The sequence below is a fragment of the Colossoma macropomum genome, unplaced genomic scaffold (assembly GCF_904425465.1).
Source record: "Colossoma macropomum unplaced genomic scaffold, Colossoma_macropomum, whole genome shotgun sequence".
Classification (NCBI taxonomy): domain Eukaryota; kingdom Metazoa; phylum Chordata; class Actinopteri; order Characiformes; family Serrasalmidae; genus Colossoma; species Colossoma macropomum.
Genome location: NW_023494786.1, coordinates 31,753,477 through 31,775,005, shown reverse-complemented (window position 1 = coordinate 31,775,005; position 21,529 = coordinate 31,753,477). Strand labels below are relative to the sequence as shown.

The 21,529-nt window shown below is 39.1% G+C and overlaps 1 protein-coding gene across 5 annotated transcripts in view; it reads left to right on the top strand.

Moving 5' to 3' along the window:
• The window catches only part of tep1 (telomerase-associated protein 1), an 81,316-nt gene that overhangs the window by 41,993 nt on the left and 17,794 nt on the right, over positions 1-21,529 (top strand). For all 5 annotated transcript variants that reach the window (XM_036565347.1, XM_036565348.1, XM_036565343.1 and 2 more), the window contains 18 exons: positions 108-267; positions 2,562-2,695; positions 4,675-4,763; positions 4,850-4,964; positions 5,792-5,836; positions 8,641-8,848; positions 9,411-9,531; positions 11,326-11,450; positions 12,116-12,215; positions 12,782-12,937; positions 13,033-13,245; positions 14,267-14,323; positions 14,425-14,557; positions 15,336-15,557; positions 17,166-17,323; positions 19,093-19,200; positions 19,867-19,971; positions 20,494-20,620. In XM_036565347.1, the coding sequence (XP_036421240.1) occupies positions 108-267; positions 2,562-2,695; positions 4,675-4,763; positions 4,850-4,964; positions 5,792-5,836; positions 8,641-8,848; positions 9,411-9,531; positions 11,326-11,450; positions 12,116-12,215; positions 12,782-12,937; positions 13,033-13,245; positions 14,267-14,323; positions 14,425-14,557; positions 15,336-15,557; positions 17,166-17,323; positions 19,093-19,200; positions 19,867-19,971; positions 20,494-20,620 (2,376 nt within the window). The remainder of the gene's footprint in view (positions 1-107; positions 268-2,561; positions 2,696-4,674; positions 4,764-4,849; positions 4,965-5,791; positions 5,837-8,640; positions 8,849-9,410; positions 9,532-11,325; positions 11,451-12,115; positions 12,216-12,781; positions 12,938-13,032; positions 13,246-14,266; positions 14,324-14,424; positions 14,558-15,335; positions 15,558-17,165; positions 17,324-19,092; positions 19,201-19,866; positions 19,972-20,493; positions 20,621-21,529) is intronic.

The following is a 21,529-nucleotide window of genomic DNA, read 5'->3' as shown; positions in this document are numbered from 1 at the left end:
CCATTGTCCACAGTGAGAGTCTGTTTCACAGTCCTGTTAACAACGCTCTGAATCTGATCTACAAAAGAGATTTAATTCCATTCATTGTCACTGTTTCCTCTCCGCAGGTCTGAGAGAACGAGAGCTGTACGCTCTGCTGAACCTGTGCAGTGACCTCAACTCCACTCCGGGCCCACTGACCTGGCAGAAGGCCCTAAAACTCGCCAGAAAACCCAAGAGCCGAGTCCCCATGGCTGCCTTCTCCCAGCTGGCGCAGAGTTTACACGGGTGAGCAGTGCAGCGCAGCATGGCGTCTGGTCTCATTATGAGTTATGCAAAGCAACAATGCAGTGAATTCTTCTGATACAAGCGTCTGTAATTCAGTCTGGAATTCCCTTGCTATTAAACTCTTTGAGCATATGAGTTTAGTTTCAACATTAACTTCTGTCAGTGTTACTTCTTTGATTCCCATGCGCTTTATTTTGCCCATCATTAGTTTAAAGACATCCGTATTTTGAATGGTATAGACCATTTTCACACTTCCGTGTTCGTTAATCCAGAAGAGTAAATGGGAGCGTTAAACGGTTTCCAGTCACACTGTAAACAATGGCCGATACTGCCCGAAATCATTGCTGCGTTCCTGATGCACCAATAATTCAACTGAACAGCCTCACCTGAGTTTCCACTCGATCAGGTTTAAAAATGTTTAGCTTCAGCTGAAAAGCTCCGCTCGTCATGTGTCACATTAAAATGAGGTAGCCAATCAAAAAGGGAGTAACGCTGAGAGTGAAAACGGGCTGTACAGGACAGATTCACTCAGATTTGTGATTAAAAATCCTCAAAGACAAACATTCATTCACTGCTGTGTTTAAAATCCTGAGATGGTCGTCACTGAGGTTTGATTAAAAACCCTGAGAAACTGACTCCGCTCCACTGCGGCTCGGTGATCAGTAACTGTACTGTAGAAATACGACGCTGTGTCTCTGAGCTGGTTATGGTGTTCAGGGCTTTTGCTAATGTTTACATGGACTGAGTAAGAAAAACTAAACCTGGTGGACTTTTTCTCCAGAATGAAGCGCAGTGAGAGCAGGTCTGTTTAGGGATGTGTGATGTGGTGTTGAACATAATAATCCTCTCCATTCCTTCTCCGCAAATTCCTCACAGTTCCGATGCGGATTTTTGTGGAATACATTCTGCCGTCTGAATGCAGCTGCTTTGATATGGAGATGCGCTTTCAGACGTGGGATTCGTGGCTCCGTTGTCTGCTGCAGTGTACTGTGTTTACCGGGCTGCCCCAGAGCTCCACACAGTGGAGTCAACAGCGCCAGACGCGCAGATTCATACAGAGTCCGAATGGTTGGACTTCAGACTAGCCTTTCTGCTCATGTTAGAGGAGCTACCAGACATGCAAACTGCTCTTCTATTAACTGAGCTGAGGCTTAAGGACGATTTTTGAGGGATGCTGAAAACCAGAGACCCTCTATTGCTGCTCTGTTCATCGGTGCAGGCGGAAGTTCGATAAAGCTGCTATTTACAGCCGGATGTGACGACGCAGTGACTGTGAAAAAGGTCCATAACAGGCTGAATCCATTGAGCGAAACAAAGTCAAGGCGCACAAAACACAACCGCCCCTTATTCATTACAGTGACATAAAAGGAGCACAGATTTGCCATACGAACATCTTCATGAAACTTTCGTATGGTGTAGATATGAGCAGAGATTTGAGCACAAATACTGATTCAGGTCTTTGGTGCGTGAAATCAAGCGCCAGCCTATCAGCACCTAATTTACATATCATTTACATGAAGCACACCCTAATGCATGCAGATATTTCCACAGGGAGCCAGTAACAGCACTCAGCGGCTCGTGAGCCAATGGCTGTGCTCCTAGGCGGTGTTTGGCGTTGAGCATTGGGTGCACTGCTCCCCCCACTGATGACTGGAAAGAATAAAATGTGAAAGAGGGTAGGATGATGTGATTGTTTGGTCTGACTGTTTTCCTAAAATAACACATTTAAATGCTGTATTAATCCTGTATGAGATGCTCCTGCATTGGCCGTGTTTTGTGTTGTTTATTTTGTGGGCGGAGTCAGTCATATAAAACAGAAGCACAGTATAATATGTCTGTAAATGGAACTTGGAATAACCGCAACATTTGTTTATATCATTGTGCAGTAAAATAATATTGTCCACTATTGGACAGGACTGCTATGTGCACAAATTTTTAGTATTGTTCTTTTCAGTTTGATGTCATTATTATTGGTATTTTAGATGATATTGATGGCCGTTTTGGTTAATTAACGGAAATTCAAACTTTTTTCAGGTTGTTTAATCTTTACACTCGTTGCAAATGTGAGTTTGATGAATAACAAAACTCTCGATGGATTGTGTGCGCATAAAGAGCTGATGTCTTACCGGACTGCTGGCCTGGGTTGTTGGATAAAAGCTGAAAAACATCAGTTGCAGTGACCCTCGCTGGATTTGCTCGTCTTAACCTTTTACTTTAACTTCAGCTGTTTCTTTACAGAGATAAAAATAATATATGCACGTTCTGTGTGTGTGGTCTGTCACTTTGTCTCGCAGTTTAATCCGTCCGTCTGTCTCTCATGAGCCGGACGAGCCCCTGACTCTGACCATCCCGGATGTGAGGTCAGCTTTTGAGCAGCTCTACCTTTCCACCGAGGAGGACAGAGCCAGAGCACACCTGATATTGGCAGGTAAAAGGAAAACACCAGCGTTTTTCAACCATATCTCTGTCTGCACACTAAAGCACACTGTTGGTTACCGCTGGTAATTTATGCATTATATAACTTTGATGCATTTCCTGTGTTATGAAAATAACAGAGAACTTTAGAAACTTGACGCTCAGTTATAATAGAAGTAAACAGACAACTGCTGAAATAGGCCTTTGAAATTCAGCTGGTCCACTCTAAAAGTGAACGCCAGTTAGAGAATTTCTTACCAAAGCTGTTCTTCTCAACTTTTATCCAACTTTCAAACACTGGAGCGACACAGTTCTGGTTACTTTTGGTGTTCCTAAGGTTTTCCATGGCTATCAGGCGAAGCCTGTGAGGAGGCAAATCGTATAACTTAGAAAACTATTGTGTATCTCGATGTAAAAGCCAGTATAACGTTTTCACAGTTTTTTCTGAGGCTGTTTGGTCTGATGTTCAGTTTCACCAGATCTGAGACATGACGATGGTTTGTCCCGAGACTCGGAGTGGTTTAACCTGAGGAATGATGCCGTTCTGACTCTGAGGACTGAGGCTGTCCTAAAATGTACCCGTAGCCCCACCTAGTGCTAATTAACATACATTTGCATGTTGGTCAACTTTACAATGAAAAAGCAAAGTGGGAAATGAAAAGTAAATCTCCAGCAGGTGGCGCTGATGTTCGTTTGCATTTGCCTTTTTATTCTGACGCTTAAAGCGCGTCCACACCAAAAACTGAATCACAAACTGTCACTTTGCTGTAGATTTATCCATTTTGGCTGGGATTTGCCTCCCATACCCACACTACTCAGCTGCTAACAAATTAGCTGAAATGCCTCTGTAAACTAGTCCCATCTCGGAAAGACAAATTATACAGATTCACAGCTTTAAAACGTGAGGGCTCTTAAAAGGACCCACGCTTTAGATTCTGACTTAGTAGTTATCAAATAATTTCTAGATATTATTTAACAGTTTTATTCCTTTTTTAGTCAGATTATTTTAAAGGGCCCACGTCCTATTTTTCACTTTACATATCGCTGCTGTCGGAACAAAACCTCGTATGTCCATTTTGGTCATTTTTTTAGTTTTTGACATAATGTGGAAGTGCCTGGTGTCCCTTACATTGTGTGTAAATTTCATGATGAATGAACTGAAAGAAACGGCCCAAAATTACATGGAAAAAATGTCTGGTTCCATTGACTTACATTAAAAGTAAGGTATGTTTTTTCTTTCTTCTGTAAATTACTATCTTGGAGATACGAGGTTTGGAACTGACAGCAGTGATGTTTACGTTTCTGTGGAGTTAAATTAATGCCATTAGAAATTTAAATGTAAAAGCAAAAATCTGAACTTGAATACTGTTATTTTGAATCTAAAATTGAATTCTGAGCTAAAATTTAATTTTTAGGTTTGTAGGAAAACAGAATATGACCTGCATTTGATAAACTGCAGTAACAGGTGGGCTACAGTTAGTCACTGCAAGTGCACCTGTATGGAAGGTGTTTCCGATAAAATGGCCAGTGACTGTAGATACTATAGATGTTACTTTGAAAGTGAATCTGAAAATGTGAATTAATAGAAAATTGAATGCTTTTTAGAAGATGAAGTTCATTCACTTGTACGTCACCAAGCGTAAAATTCAGGTTCAGATTTTATTTTGCTCCCTTACAAACCTTAAAATTCAATTTCAGATGATACAGATTTAAAATAGTGATATCCAAAATCAGATTTTTTCATTTAGATTCAGATTTCTAGTGACATTAATCTAACTCCACAGTTTTCCATGATAAGGTCTCGTTAAGGTGAGTAATATTGATTAATGAGTTTTCTGTTCTGAATTACTCTCAGCAGTAATCGACTGTACGCTGCAGTTTCAGCCGACAGAGATTAGGTTGAAAAATGTCGGACTATCCCTTTAAGTTCTGTACTAGACTGTAGAGGTTACACACCATGCATGTAAGCTGAATGCGCTGTGTTTTATGCAGTTCTCCTCTGGGTGCGGTCGGACCCTCACGGTAAAGACACGTTTCTTCACTGTGACGCTGACACTCTGGTCCATCTGCCTGCCCATCTGGTCAGTGCTCTTCCTCTTCACTTTAGCACTTTGGTCTGTTTCTCCAACATTACAAAACTCACTGTGGTCTTTTTCTTCACTCTCAGACGCTCAGTGGTCAGTGGCAGCCTGTGCATTTTCTGCTTTCCAGTTACTACTTCCTGTTTGCTAATGTGCGCCATGGACTCCTGCACCCACTACTGGAAACCTACATCCAGTTTGGTAGGAAAAATGTTTTTACACTTCCTTTTTTCTACAGTAATTGTCCATTTAATCAGCTCCACTGACCGTATAGTCTCACTTTGTAGTTCTACAGTTACAGACTGTAGTCCATCTGTTTCTCTGATACTTTGTTAGCCCCCTTTTACCCTGTTCTTCAGTGGTCAGAACCCCCAAAGAGCAGGTACTATTTGGGTGGTGGATCATTCTCAGCACTGCAGTAACACTGACGTGGTGGTGGTCGTGTTAGTGCGTGTTGTGCTGGTCTGAGTGGATCAGACACAGCAGTGCTGCTAGAGTTTTTAAACACCTCAGTGTCACTGCTGGACTGAGAACCAAAAATATCCAGCCAACAGCGTCCTGTGGGCAGCATCCTGTGACCACTGATGAAGGACAAGAGGATGACCAACACAAACTGTGCAGCAGCAGATGAGCTATCGTCTCTGACTTTACATCTACAAGGTGGACTGACAAGGTAGGAGTGTCTAATAGAGTGGACAGTGAGTGGACACAGTGTTTAAAAACTCCAGCAGCACTGCTGTGTCTGATCCACTCAGACCAGCACAACACACCACCACCACATCAGTGTTACTGCAGTGCTGAGAATGATCCACCACCCAAATAATACCTGCTCTGTGAGGGTCCATGGGGGTTCTGACCACTGAAGAACAGGGTGATAAAGTATGCAGAGAAACAGATGGACTACAGTCTGTAATTGTAGAACTATAAAGTGAAACTATATGGTCAGTGGAGCTGATAAAATGGACACTGTGTGCAGCAGATTTCTCTCCGGTCAGTTTACTGACTTCTTTTATTGTTATGTTTATTAGTGAAGAGAATCGAAGCTGACCAGCAGAACTGGACTGAGCCATCAGGTAGGCAAGTTTCATCATCCTCAGCTTATGTGTCCAAGTCAGTTCATATCACGTCATAGTGATGTCATATACTGCCGTGTGCAAAAGTTTGGGCACCCCTGGTCAAATGGCATGTTTTTGTTGAGAATAAGTTGCACATCCTCTACAGAGAACACAGCACATATTAATGCACTGTTACTGTTTATCTGCTGAATTTAACATACTGGGGGGGGAAATAACGTAGCCTGTGCAAACGTTATGGCACACACTGCAAAAAATGATATTTTAGCGAGTGAAAACATCTTAAATGTAGTCAATATGTCTACTATTTCTTATTATGAGACTGTTGTAAGAATATTGTGAGATTATTTAACTTATTTCTAGACATTTTTACTTGTTTTTAAGCAGTTTTATCTTATAAAAGTGTCTTATTTCATTGGCAGATCATGTTTCTTGTTTTAATCATTATTTCTTGAAAAAAGCAAAATTATCTTCATTATTTCTCCAAACAAGTAAACTAATCTGCCAATGGAATAAGACACTTTCACCAGATAAAATCACTTAAAACAAGTAAAAATGTACAGAAACAGGTGGAATAATCTCATAATATTCTTACAACAGCCTCATAATGAGAGATATTAGATTTATTGACCACATTTAAGACGTTTTCACTTGTTAAGATTTTATTTTTTGCTGTGTATTTTTGTGATCAGGACAAACTCAAAGACGAACAATCAGAGATTATGGGGTGGAGTCATACAGAACTCCTAGCCTGTTAGCTGATCTGTTTATAAGCTGTTTTTCTTTCAGATGTTCTTTTCACACAAACAACACATTCAGATGTTTTATATAGGTTAAAGTTTGGATGCACTTTCCATGTTTTAGTTTTCCTAACCATGAATGTGTTTTGTGTCTCTGCTAAACAGTCAGTTTGTGATGAATATTTAAAAAAAACAAAAAACAAAACTAAAAATCCTGCCAACTTGGATTTTGGATCTTTGAAAATTCCTTTTAAAAGAATTTTTTTATCATGTCTCAGTTAGTGATCATTACAATTCCACAAACTCAAGAGCTCCAATGAATCTGATGTAGACTTTTTCTTAGGACCTTTCTCAAGAACTCTTACAAAAACTTAGGATCTTGGTGAATGAGGCCCAATAATCTCTCTAAAGTTCTGTTAACTTACTTTTTAAAGTTTAATTCAACTTAAAATTTTAAGGCAGCCCAGTAGTCAGTTTCTTTGAGTTTTTTTCTAAGATATTTTTTTTTTTGCAGTGCATTTCTTCAGTCAAATTCAGACAAATTCAGTTTTCCACATTGCAAAAAATTGTATCTTGTCAAGTAAAATTATCTTAAAAAGTCAATAAATCTAATATTTCTCCTGTAGAGATTGTTATAAGCATAATTGACGATTATTTACTTTATTTATAGATATTTTTTGACTTGTTTTAAGTGATTTTATTATGTAGAACCATCTCACTATATTGGCAGATAATGTTGCTTGTTTTAAGAAATGTGCTTGAAATCAGCAAAATGATCTGCCAGTGTAGTGAGATCATTTTACTCAATAAAATTAACCAAAAACATGTAAATGGTGTCTAGAAATAAGCTAGATAATTTTATAATAAGTGCACAACCATCTCAAAATGGGAAATATTAGTAATATAAACTAGATTTAAGCCCTTTATCTGTTACAAAATATTCACCCAAGGATATTTCCTGATATTCTATTCCATATTATTAAGAATTCTGTGAACAAGAAGTTATTAAATAATAAATAATAGACTGTAATTGTCGGTTTACATATTCGGTTATTTGCCCTGAGATTTGATCTACACTTTTGAAGATGAATTCTGGATATAAAAAAAAAACTAAAGAAATGTTAGATGTGTCCAGAATGATGAGCAGAGCTGTAAAATGTTCTAAAATGACGAAGAAAAGTTCTTATCTGGATACAGATTTTTTATTAACTAGAACTTCTAACATTTCTTTAGTTTTATTTACAGCTTCTTAGAGTCCTACAGATTATCTGAAGGCTGTGAACAAACATACTAAACTCATTTTATACATTGATCTGCAACAACATTGGATGTGTATTATTATAATCCAAACTTTCCAGACTTTTGAAGGCTAGAATAAATAAAATAATATATAAATTATTATATAAATCATTATTGAACACTGCAAAAAATCATATCTTAACAAGTGAAATCTAATATCTCTCATTATGAGACTGTTGTAAGAATATTATAAGATTATTCCACCTGTTTCTGTACATTTTTACTTGTTTTAAGTGATTTTATCTGGTGAAAGTGTCTTATTCCATTGGCAGATTAGTTTACTTGTTTCGAGAAATAATGAAGAAAATTTTGCTCATTTCAAGAAATAATGATTAAAACAAGAAACATGATCTGCCAATGAAATAAGACACTTTTATAAGATAAAGCTGCTTTAAAACAAGTAAAAATGTCTAGAAATAAGTTAAATAATCTCACAATATTCTTACAACAGTCTCATAATGAGAAACAGTAGATATATTGACTACATTTAAGATGTTTACACTCGCTAGGATATAGGATATATTTTTTTTTGCAGTGAATATCGTTATATTCAATAAATGTGTGCTTATTTTTGGGATGAAAGAAAAAATAATATTAAAACAGTTTCTTAAAATAACTCAGAATCATAAAAATATCCCTATCAAATCTGGTATATTCACATTAATTATAATAATATTAATTAATAGTTGTTGTTGTTAATTCCTTTGCATGAGAGGGAGAATGATGCATGTAATCTAATGTGTTTACTGTATGAATATTTTACAGGTGATTTAAATGAGCTTCAGGCCTGTCACTCTTTCCTGAAGCGCCACGCCCCCCTCCTCTCCCATTGGCCAGCTCTGTTTGTGCAGCAGGCTCTGAACGAAGCGGGCAACTCATCAGCTCATGCCTGGGCTCGGAGGCTGGTGAAGGAGGGAGGAGTTAATGTGGTCTGGAAGCTGAACTACACCGAAGAGCTACAGCGAGAGACGGGGTAAGACTGACCGCTTCACCGGTACGCCGATCAGGCATAACATATCCTTGTTTCTACACTCATTGTCCATTTTATCAGCTCCACTTACTATATAGGTGCACTTTGTAGTTCTACAGTTACAGACTGTAGTCCATCTGTTTCTCTGATACTTTGTTAGCCCCCTTTTACCCTGTTCTTCAGTGGTCAGGACCCCCATGGACCCTCACAGAGCAGGGTGGATCAGGGTGGAGTTTTTAAACACTGTGTCCACTCACTGTCCACTCTGTTTTTGGTTGGCAGACTATTCTCGGTCCAGCAGTGACACTGAGGTGTTTAAAAACTCCAGCAGCACTGCTGTGTCTGATCCACTCAGACCAGCACAACACACACTAACACACCACCACCACGTCAGTGTTACTGCAGTGCTGAGAATGATCCACCACCCAAATAGTACCTGCTCTGTGAGGGTCCATGGGGGTCCTGACCACTGAAGAACAGGGTAAAAGCATTTTTAACATTAATGCAGTCTTTCACATTATCCGTATGACTGACTGTCGCTCAGTTTTGTTGGTTTTGGTTACAGTGAGCTGGTGTCCACCTTCCAGTGGGATCCGTCCTGCGTGGCTCTGAGCCCTGGTGGGGGGTGTGTAGCGGTGGGCACAGAGCAAGGAACTCTACACTTTATCCACACGCACACGAACCAGGTACCACCTGCTGCTCAAACTCAGCCAAAGTTAACGTGTTAATAAGACGCAATGTATTCAGATATAATCTGTGATTGTGTCACTCTTGTTCAAATACAGCTTTAACATAGCTTTTAAAGTGATACTTTCAGCAGACTGTGCTGGACAGTGCTCACCGAAGAGCTGTGGATAAATCAACAAGTAGACTCGAGAGCGTCCACTGTAACAAGAAGCCACAAACTGTATGAACGATAGTGAGAGCTAACTATAAAAATGTCTCGGCAAGTGAAATCATCTAAAATCAAGCCAATACATCTAATATTTTTCATTTTAAGATTTCACATTTTGAGGTTGTAAGAAAATTAGATCATTTAGCTTATAGTCTTGTTTCAAGTCATTTTATCTAGTGAAATGGTCTTAATCTATTATTTCACTCAGAATGACGATTTCACTACACTGCAAAAAATAATCTCTTAACAAGTGAAAACTTCTTAAATGTAATCAATAAATCTGAGATTTTTCATTATGAGGCTGTTGTAAGAATATTATAAGATTATTCCACCTGTTTCTGTACATTTTTACTTGTTTTAAGTGATTTTATCTGGTGAACGTGTCTAATTCTAATTTCTCTTATTTTAAGAAATAATGCTTAAGACAAGGAACATGATCTGCCAATGAAATAAGACACTTTTATAAGATAAAACTGCTTAAAAACAAGTAAAAATGTCTAGAAATAAGTTAGATAATCTCATAATATTCTTACAACAGTCTCATAATGAGAAATATTAGATATATTGACTACATTTAAGGTGTTTACACTCAATAAGACATCATTTTTTGCAGTGTAGATAAAATTACTTAAAGTAAGAAATAAGTTAAAAAAATTACATATTTTTACAACAATCAAAAAATGGAAAATATTACGTAAATTGACTTGATTTAAGTCATTTTTAGACATTAAGACATTTTTTGCATTGTACAACGCAGAGGAATTGATGATATATATGATACACTCACTGGTTAAAACATGCAGCTGCTCTTACTGGACATCGATGATAAAACATGATTTTCAGGTTCAGGTTCTACATTTGCACAATAAAAATAACACTATGTAACACCATTAATCTCCATATGTTATTGTAATCATTTGGCAGCCGTAGTTTAAACACATAAAACTCATTTTCTGTTTCTACTGGAACAATTTCTACCACAAAAATATGCTTTTGAACAGTGGACAAAGTCACTAATACACTGCAAAAAATAATACCTTAACAGGTATAAGCTTACTAAATATTATAAGATTATTCCACCTGTTTCTGTACATTTTTACTTGTTTTAAGTGATTTTATCTGGTGAAAGTGTCTTATTCCACTGGCAGATTAGTTTACTTGTTTTGAGAAATAATGAAGATAATTTTGCTCATTTCAAGAAATAATGATTAAAACAAGTAACATGATCTGACAATGAAATAAGACACTTTTATAAGATAAAACTGATTAAAACAAGTGAAAATGTCTAGAAATAAGTTAAATAATCTCACAATATTCTAACGACAGTCTCAGAATGAGAAATAGTAGATATATTGACCAAATTTAAGTTTACACTCACTAAGACATCATGTTTTGCAGTGTATAATCAAGTCTGTTTGAGGTTTCTGAACGACTCCTCATGGTGTGAACAGTGTGAGGTGTGCAGTTAGCACAGTGCTAACTGGAGTACATAAGATGGTCAATGTCACTTGTTGGCTACACACTGATACATGACCAGCCTGTTACGACACTGTGGGGAAAACTTTGCCTCTTTCTCTCAATACAGGAAGTGAAATCGCTGGTTAGTAACTGTGACGGCATCTCCAGCTGTGTGTTTCTGGATGAAGGTGTTCTGGGCACCACGTCCTACGATGGTCAGGTGGAGCTGTGGGACATTAACAGCGGCAGCAGGTGAAACGTCCCACTGCAGTGTCCTCTGCTTTGGTGTCTCATGAGTCCACCCTTATTATTGTAACTGTCCTGTGTGGTGTTCTATCTATCTGTCTATCTATCTGTCTATCTATCTATCTATCTATCTATCTATCTATCTATCTATCTATCTATCCACTGATCAGTCTATCTATCTATCTATCTGTCTGTCTGTCTGTCTGTCTATCTATCTATATATCTATCTGCCTGCCTGCGTGTCTGTCTGTCTGTCTGTCTGTCTGTCTGTCTATCTATCTATCTATCTATCTATCTATCTATCCACTGATCAGTCGATCAATCTGTCTGTCTGTCTATCTATCTATCTATCTATCTATCTATCTATCTATCTATCTATCTATCTATCCACTGATCAGTCGATCTATCTATCTGTCAGTGTTTTAAAAGGCTTAAAATGTTACTGTAGATTCAAAGTGCCAAGATTGTGACTCGGTGCAAAGAGAAACATCTGGGAAGTTTTTATTTAAAAGTAATATGAAAAAATATGAAGAATTCCTAGTTTCTTTATGAGGAGAGTTTCCTAGCTTTGCTGTTCGGTTCTGTAAAAACTATAAAAACCTGTAAAAAAGAGCTGTAAAAACCTGTCGTGTAACCAAAGTGTAAAACCTCTCTGTCGTGTTTCCCTGCAGGACGGCCCGTCTGACTGCGCACTCCAACAGAATCACAGGGTGTGACGTCAGCTCGGACAAGAAGCACTTCTCCACCGTCTCATTGGACTCCAATCTGAAGGTCAGATTAGTTGCTCACACTGCTGTTGAAAAGTTTGAAATCGCTTTCATGTGAATTATTTTTATTTCATTCAATATTAGCCTAAACAGTGTATTGATATGCTATAAGCCAGACACCAAAAGGTATTTTTAGATACTTTACTCAATATTTCAGGTATTTTTCTGAGAACAGCAGGACGTTAAATGGGCAGGAGTTGCCAGCAGGTCCAGATGTCCATGCCTCACTGCTGTAACTTAACAATTACTCAGCCAGTTTGTGTTTTTTTCCATGTAGTTACAGAATAATAAGCCTTAAGACTGGGTTTGTAGAGGGTTACATGACAAATAATGTACTTTAACTATCAATTTTCTAGTGAATTCTTTGTCAGGTTATCCGGCTTCAGATTTCGATCAATATTAATTTTCTCCTATATGTATACATATATAATGCTGTAACACTAATGTATGTTTTCTTTTTAAAAATGAATCTACATTACTAAATTAATGAATTATTCTTCTTCATTTTATCGTCACTGAAACTGTTGGTGATGCAGTATTGTAATTTATTGTTGTCATGGTTACATGCAGGTGTGGTCCTCTCAGAAGGGGAAGCAGGTGGTGTCTCTGCTGACCCCCTGCCCTCTAAACTGCGTGAGCTTTGACCCTGAGGGTGGTCTGCTGGCGGTGGGCTGCTGGGACGGAGCGGTGAGAGTGTGGGACTGGATCAAACAGGAGAAATGGACGGTGAGGGAGGAGCAGAGAGTGGAGGTGGAAGGAGAGTTATGGGTATCAAAGGACGTTATTTTACATCAATGTCTTTATCTCTCTCTCTCTCTCAGACTCTCTCGGGTCATCACTCGTCCGTGCGCAGCGTGTCTTTCTCTCCCTCCTCCTCTCTGCTGTGTTCTGGTGCTCTGGATGGGGAGGTGTTGCTGTGGTCGTTTACTGGCTCGGCCTGTGTGGGGCGCTATCAGGCTCACCGCGGCTCCACCGAGGCCTTGAGCTTCCTGCCTGGAGGAGAAACGCTACTGACCGCTGGACACGACGGCATGGTGAGGACAGTGATAGGAAAGCAACTATTATTATTATTATTTTATTTATTTATTTTTTTCAACCACTGGTCAAGTGGTCAAAATTCAGGGGGATGGTGGGTTCAACCAAAAGTGCAGGGGGCGGGGCAGGAAAAAGCTTTTCAGATACGTTCTCTTAAAGTGTGATTGGACTACCTTTATTTCTTTATATAGAATAAAGCATGTTCTCTCTCTCTCTCTCTCTCTCTCTCTCTATATATATATATATATATATATATATATATATATATATATTTATATATATAGATTTATATCTATATATATATTTATATATTTATTTATTTTTGTGTGTGTGTGTGTATATATATATATATATATATAATATATATATATATATATATATGTGTGTATATATATATATATATATATTTACAATATTGTGTATTTGAGGTAGGTTAGCCACACTGCTGGCAATAATATGTCACTTGGATAGCTTAGAGGGCGCTAGAGGGCATGTCTGACTTAGTCAGAAATGAATGGTGTTTGATGGAGCTTTTGTTCAAAAATGTCTTTTGTTCAAAAATTGCAATTAGTAAATAGTTAATCTATAACTTTAGTTAGATAACGTTCTAACAGTGCCACATGGACAGTACTAGCATCATACTGTCCAGAACCTGTTTGCTGTTCTCTGCTTTCCAAAATTGAAGGAGATTCCAGTATGAATGGCTAGAAATGTGATTAGTTGTTAGATTGTTCAGCTCCAGTCACCGCAATGCATTGAGGACTCAGTTTGCGAGTGAGTAATTCGGTGGTGCAGTGATGTTTTTGGTGTAAGAGGATAAATAAGAAATGGCCAGGGTCCCCTTAAAATGGCTCTCACGATGAGTGAATCTTCTTTTAAGGTGCAGCGAAACAGAAGCCCTGTCAGCTCCAGTGCTTCCTACAGTGGACTAAAATCTGTCGAATGTATCATTTGAACATTATAGTGAATTACGGAGCACTTTTTAAAACTTTTTTTAATGAATCTGTGTGTCTTAAACAGGTTCAGCTGTGGTCAGGAGGTCTTGGACGCTCGGTTTCAGTGCTGGGGGAGGAAAAGGTCATTTTCATTTTATACTTCTTGTTGATTGGCTTTAATGCTAGTGAGGAAAAATGATTATGACGATGGTGGCGATGATGATGGTTATTCATCCGTTACAGAAACTCTCAAAGCCGGCTGTGTCCAGAAATGCGGTAGCAGCCGAGGATGCTGCCCTCTCTGTGGCTGTTGCTAACGGCTACGCTGCTGTGGGTTACCATGGAGACGGCCTCAAACTGTTCAATCTGGAGTCAGGTAGAGACGCCTTTAAAACTTTAAAACATTAACAGTTACTATTATAATTCATTTGTTATAATTAATCCAGATGCAGGAAACCACCTCTAAACGTCATTTGCTCTATTTCACCTAAAGGGGAATTCCACAGATTTTTCAAAATTTCTTTATAATTCAGTGGTCGAGCTGAAAACAGACTCATTCAGAGTGGTTTGGTGTGAAATGGTTCAGATGTCTTTACCGTGGTGGTGATAGGAACCAGGGGTCGCCATGACTACAACACAAATATAGACATTTTATTTACTATTCAGAACCACCAGTGAACCTACACGAGTCTTCTGAGTTTATATGGAATGTTGATGATGGTAAAACAGTGGAAAATCTGAAAAAATAAGTTTTCTTTTGGTGCTATTTTTCCATACCACACCCTGCATGAATCCATCCGACATGAATTAATGAAAAAAAAACACACATTTTAGACCAAAACCTTTATTATCTTAGAATTTGTCTCAGTAATCAGACAGTGTAATCATAATGTAATAACTTTCTGTGAGGGAGCTTTTAGAGGTGGACGTCTGGTTCCTATCACCACCACTGTGAACAGTTCTGACTCTGTAAGTTTCTCTAGAACAGAGCGTTTCACACCAAACCACTCTGAATGAGTTTGAATGATGAATTTATGTACAAATTTTGAAAAATTGGTGGAATTCCCCTTTAACGCTCTGCTTATGCTTGCCCCTAGCCTGCTGTTTTTTTTGTCAGCAGCTCTAGTGCTCTCTCTGTCTCTGTGTTGCTGTAGGTGAGAGAGTGTGGTCCACTGAGAATCTGCGGGTGTCCGTGCCGTGTCTGCTGTGGCTGGAGACTGAGGGGACGGAGCTGCTGCTTTCTGGGGCTTTAGACCACCGTTTGCGGCTGTGGAGCAGGCAAGGGGCAGACATGACCCTCAGAGGGGCTTTTGGGGTCCAGAAGGGCGGCATCCTTGCCTTGGCCCAAAACTCCACGTACATCGCCTCTGCCTCAGGTCAGTCTTACTGCCCAGTCTATTGTTGGTACATACAGTGGAGTCCAGAAGTCTAAAATCTGGGATTTTTTCATTTAAACCTGGAAATAAACAACAGAAAGCTTTAGAATCTTGAAAAGAATAAAACGAAGAAATTTATGACAGTTGAGATCAAGATGAAATTGTTGCGGGGAGGCGGGGAGGCGGACCCAAGTGCAGAAATGAAAACCAGTGAGAAAGAATGTTAACTAAATTTACTGGGGCAATGGACTGTGAGTTTGAAGCGTTGCAGTTGAGGTGCCCCAAAGCCGGGCTCCGTGGAGTTACCGCTGCGCCACTGGGAAGCACAGGTGACAACAGGTAAAACACCTCACGGAAGGGGAAAAGAAGAGGCGGGAAAACGACAAAAGAAACGCTGAAAGCAGCTCAAATAAAGGTTGAACTAGGAAGGTGAAATAAAAGAATGAGAAAACAAAATTCATCTCCCCTGTAAGAATGAAGTGAAGGTAGACTTTATGTTCCAGTTGTTTACTCTTGGTGGAACAAACCCCTTTACTATAGCTTAGAGCCGTTTGTAGCTCACGCCTCTTTTTGTGTTCTCAGTAGTTTTTGGGGCAGTTTGTTCTTTTTAGCCCTCTTTTTTTCTGTAGTTTTGGGGCAAATTCTTTTTTCAGCCCTCTTTTCTTCTCTTTTCTTTTTGTTCAAGTGCCCACCCTGGCTGCGTACCGTACCGGTCACACCTCGACAAAGGTGTGACAAAGTGCTACTGTTTGCCGCAACTTTAAGTAGGGGAGTCCGTAGGTGTGTTGGGTTGGACCTAATCAGCCCGAGGGCTTCTGGGAATTGGAGTTCCCCAAACTTATGGCCCCTTGCCATAAGGCTGGGCGCCTTGCTGCTGTCGCCCTCTGCTGGCGGCTGGTGGTGCAGGCTGGGCACTCTGCTGCCGTCGCCGTATACTTTAATATATTATTTCTAAGTTAAATGTTCAAATTGAAGCAAATGGTCTTCGTACCAAAAACATTTTTTTACTGTTATCTCTGCCACTGAGGTACGTGTTCGGATGACTCTCAGGCAGATTTGATCTACATGCATGCTGCCATTAAAGCAAAAGTGGGGCACACCACCAAATACAAAGAAATTCTGAAATTCGGGTAAACATTCAAATATTCTACTTTTTACATTGTTATGCTGATAATATTATTTGTAATGAAAATTTTGTATGAAATGTAAAATAGAAGCGTTTTCACCGGTGCTCTCAGACTTTTTGACCACACTGTATGTACGCTACTACTGATGCACCAAAATTGAAATTCGCGGCCGAAACCTCCAAAATCTGAAACCTTTCTATTCGGTGCAGGTGTTGAATTTTTGGTCAAAATTTTTTACTTTTTTTCTCTTGTTTTTCTTGTTTTTCTTTTTACTGAAATTTTTTGGCTGAAAATGGTCAAAAGTGGCACTGCTGGTTTCCGGCTGAAAACGTTCAGTGGCTGAAATTTCGGTGCATCCCTGTACTTACTTTATAAGTTTACTTATGGAGAGTGTACACCCTCCATCCACTTTATTAAAAAAAATCACCCTTGTAGCTCCACCTGTGAAAAACCAGTAATGATTTCTGTCTCTTTCTCTTAGATGACTTCACCATCGCTCTGTGGCTGAAGAGCGACTTGACCTCTGACCCCTGGGTTCAGCCCAGTGCGGTCAGTGTTCTAAGGGCTCACAGTGGAGGAGTCACATGCTTGGCCTTCAGTCCAGATGGAGACCAGTTACTGTCCGGAGGGAAAGACAAGGTATGGACAGAGTCACACTGCAAAAACATGGTATCTTGGCAAGTGAAATGATCTTAAATCTAAATTTTACATTAATTCTGGTAAGAATTGGGAAAGTATGCCATTATAGACAAACAGTACATCTACGTTTACTGAGGAACCGAAGTATTTAGTATAAATAGTGTCCGGTGGATTTGTTTTAAATTGTGTATCACTGGTGGGTGCACATTACCAGGCTGAAGTGGCACAAATCCGATTTTTTGCCCTAATGTGACTCAGATCTGATGTTTTCAGGGCTGTGTGGACACAAATCTGATCTTTTCAAATCTGACCTGAGTCACTTTCATGTGGTCCTAGATCAGATGCGTATCCGATTCGTGGCCATGTGACCTTAATGTGACGCTCAGATCGGAATTCATGTGCTTTTTTCCCACTGTGTGTGTGCCAATCATTCAGTGTTACCGTGGCAGCAGCACCAAACAGAAGTTAAAGCCTGTAAACGGTGGAAAAGCAACAAATCTTACCTTTTTCTCCTTCATCTCGGGTCATTTCAGGACGCCGGTTCGTTGACATTAATGACAGATTTGAATCTCTTATCTAAACGAGTGTGAACCATCGTGTCAGAGAGATCGGATTTGAGCAAAAAATCGGATTTGAGCAGTGAGGCTTGTAATGTGAACGTAGCATAAATATCTCGGGGTCTTGTTCACAAGTGACGGGAAGAGGGATGGTGAGATCGGCAGCAGTAATGCGGTCACTGTACTGGACTGTAGTGGTGAAGAGGGAGATGAGCCATAAGGCAAAGCTCTCTGTTTACTGGTCGGTCTACATCCCGACCCTCCCCTGTGGTCATGAGCTTTGAGTAATGACCGAAAGAATGAGATCACAGATACAAGCGGTGGAAATGAGCTTTCTTTGCAGGGTGGTGGGCTACACTCTACTGACAGGGTGAGGAGCTCAGTCATCCAGGAGGAGCTCAGGGTGGAGCCGCTACTCCTCCACACTGAGAAAAGCCTGTTGAGGTAGTTCAGGCCCCCTGGACGCCTCCCGGTGGGGGTGTATCAGGCACGGCCTACCCCGGGGTCGTCCTAGGACCCACTGGAGGGATTATATCTCCAAGTTGGCCAGGTAGTGGCTTGGGGTCCCCTGGAATGAGCTGGAGGAAGTTGCGGGGGGCAGGGTCATCTGGGATTCTCTGCTCTACCAACTGCTACCGCGACCCCAGCTGGACTAAGTGGTTAATGATGATGAATGAATGAATGAATGAAGGCTGTGCTGTATTGTGCCTCATTCAAAAGCCCTCAGAACTGAAACCCTAACTTCAGTGTGAGTGGGCGGGGCTAAACTGCTCTAGTCTGATTTGGCGGAAGTATGTAAATGACTTAGTTCTCATGACGTCACAGAAGGAAGAGTTCAAAACAGGCTGTTTTTGCAGTTTAGTATGTGGAGTCAGTCGTGGGCTTTGAAACATTTACAGTGTTTACGCATTACATATTACTTTATCAATACATTTTACTTTACGTTTACATATTACTTCAATCTTTTAATTAAAAAAAAGAAATATTTTCCATGATATGGGCCGTTTTATTATATTTTATACTGTGTTGTCACCTGAATGAAACATAAGTTAGCCATGGAGCTCAGTGGTGAGCTGCTGTGGTTGTGTTGCTTCTTTGTATTATTTTATTGTTGTTTAAGGGATTTAGTGAGTGTGTATTCTGAGTGCACTGATGAAGATGGCGATAATTATAATGATGATGATGATGGCGATAATGCTATGTCTGTTTCAGGCTCTGATGGTGTGGACGGTGAACGCTTCTCCTCCGGTTCTTTCTCGTTCTCTGGCCCATTGCCATGGAGACTGGATCACCAGCTGTGCCTGGATGCCGGAAGCTTTAGTAAGTGTGGGGAAACGTGTCCATCTGTGTGGACGTACAGAGAAATGCCATTCCATCCAAAGTCCAAAACTTGGGGTGCTATAACACCTTTAGAGGGCGGGGGTGAGGGATGTTTACACTACAAAAAATGATGTCTTAGCGAGTGAAAACATCTTAAATGTAGTCAATAAATCTAATATTTCTCATTATGAGACTGTTGTAAGAATATTCTAAGATTATTCCACCTGTTTCTGTACATTTTTACTTGTTTTAAGTGATTTTATCTGGTGAAAGTGTCTTATTGCATTGGCAGATACTTTTATAAGATAAAACTGCTTAAAAACGAGTAAAAATGTCTAGAAATAAGTTTAATAATCTCACAATATTCTCACAACAGACTCATAATGAGAAATATTTAATTTATTGACTACATTTAAGATGTTTTCACTCGCTAAGACATCATTTTTTGTGGTGTGACAGTAAACAGATGACTACATTTATAAATTTTCAATGTTTTTGTTGTTGTCATGTCATTTAAGCTGTTTTTCCCCAAAACACATTTTGAACTTTGGATAAAACATCTAAAATATCTTTTAATTTGCAATATTTTAAAAGAACCACAATTATTAATATGAGTTTTAGTGATTCTAACCTTTCCTGCTCCTGGCTGTGTCCGTCTCCCTGCAGCTGAGCTGCTCCAGTGACTGCAGGCTGCGTCTGTGGGACGTCCAGACTGGACACTGCCTCAGAGAAGTTTCAGCTGCTTCCTCTCTCAGCACACTGAGCTACTGGGTGAGTCTCATGACACTTTGTCAGACACTGTGATCATCATTTTTCTGTATGTGTGTGTTCAGCACAGCAAAAAATCATATCTTACTGAGTGTAAACATCTTAAATGTAGTCAGTATATCTACTGTTTCTCATAATGAGACTGTTGTAAGAATATTGTGAGATGATTTAACTTATTTCTAGACATTTTTACTTGTTTTTAAGCAGTTTTATCTTATAAAAGTGTCTTATTTCATTGTCAGATCATGTTACTTGTTTTAATCATTATTTTTTGAAATGAGCAAAATTATCTTCATTATTTCTCTAAACAAGTAAACTAATCTGCCAATGGAATAAGACACTTTCACCAGATAAAATCACTTAAAACAAGTAAAAATGTACAGAAACAGGTGGAATAATCTTATAATATTCTTACAACAGACTCATAATGAGAGATATTAGATTTATTGACTACATTTAAGAAGTTACACATGTTAAGATAGTATATTTTGCAGTGAGTGATCACGGTGTGTGTTGTGTCTGTAGGGGGATTATGTGATGCTAGGCTGCTCTGATGGTCTGCTGATGGTGTGGAAATCGGATTTAGGAGTCATCGCCGAGATCAAGGCTCACCAATCACGCCTTCATCACAGCACCATCATCACTAAACCAGGTATAATATATAAACAGAAGGCCGTTTTAAAATCACTTCTCATATTAATAATTGCTGTTAGTTTAGTCAATAACTTAATACAGTGTAGCCTGAAATACTATAATGTAGACTATATGGTATTTTAATATGTTTTTTATTCAATATTTTAAGTGTTTTAGGAGCAACAAGAAGTTAGTAAAGGATCAATATACTGTAATTATCTATTTATAGTAATTCTTTGATGTGCTATCTGCCTGAAATTTGATCACTACATTTTTAAATACAAAGTATTCTGGATATTAATTTTCTTATAAGTTAATTCTCAGTTATACAGCACTTTTATTTTAGAATCTTCTACAACTTTGTTTATCATTCTGGACACATCTGACATTTCTTAATGTTTATTTACAGCTTGCTACTAGTTGAAACCCGTTGTGCCCTGCAAAAAATAATATCTTAACAAGTGTAAACGTCTTGGAACATAACTGAACCATAATCCACTGAAATGATATGTTCTAAGCTGTACTGACTCCACACACCCCGTCTCGTCTCCAGGCTTCTATTTTACTGTTCTGTTTTAAAACATTCGGTTATGAAAAGGTACAAATACGAACTTTTCACCTGGAAAAACTTATTTAAGGTTCACAATCAGACCCTAAAACCACTGTTGTACCTTTGAGGGAACTTTACACTGTTTGTACTTTGCTACATTAACGTGCCACAAAACTAGTTTTACGTGACTGAAAACCTTTGAATAGTTGTGTACATATTTGAGCTCCTACACTAAGTTTCTGTTAAACGTCTTTCATGACACTGAAAAATGAATAACTTGTACTGGTGTTTTGACTGGAAAGGAAATGAATGGAAAGGAAGGGTCTCTGACTTTTGCACAGTGCTGTATTTGATTGTGTTCTATTAGAACTGCTCAAA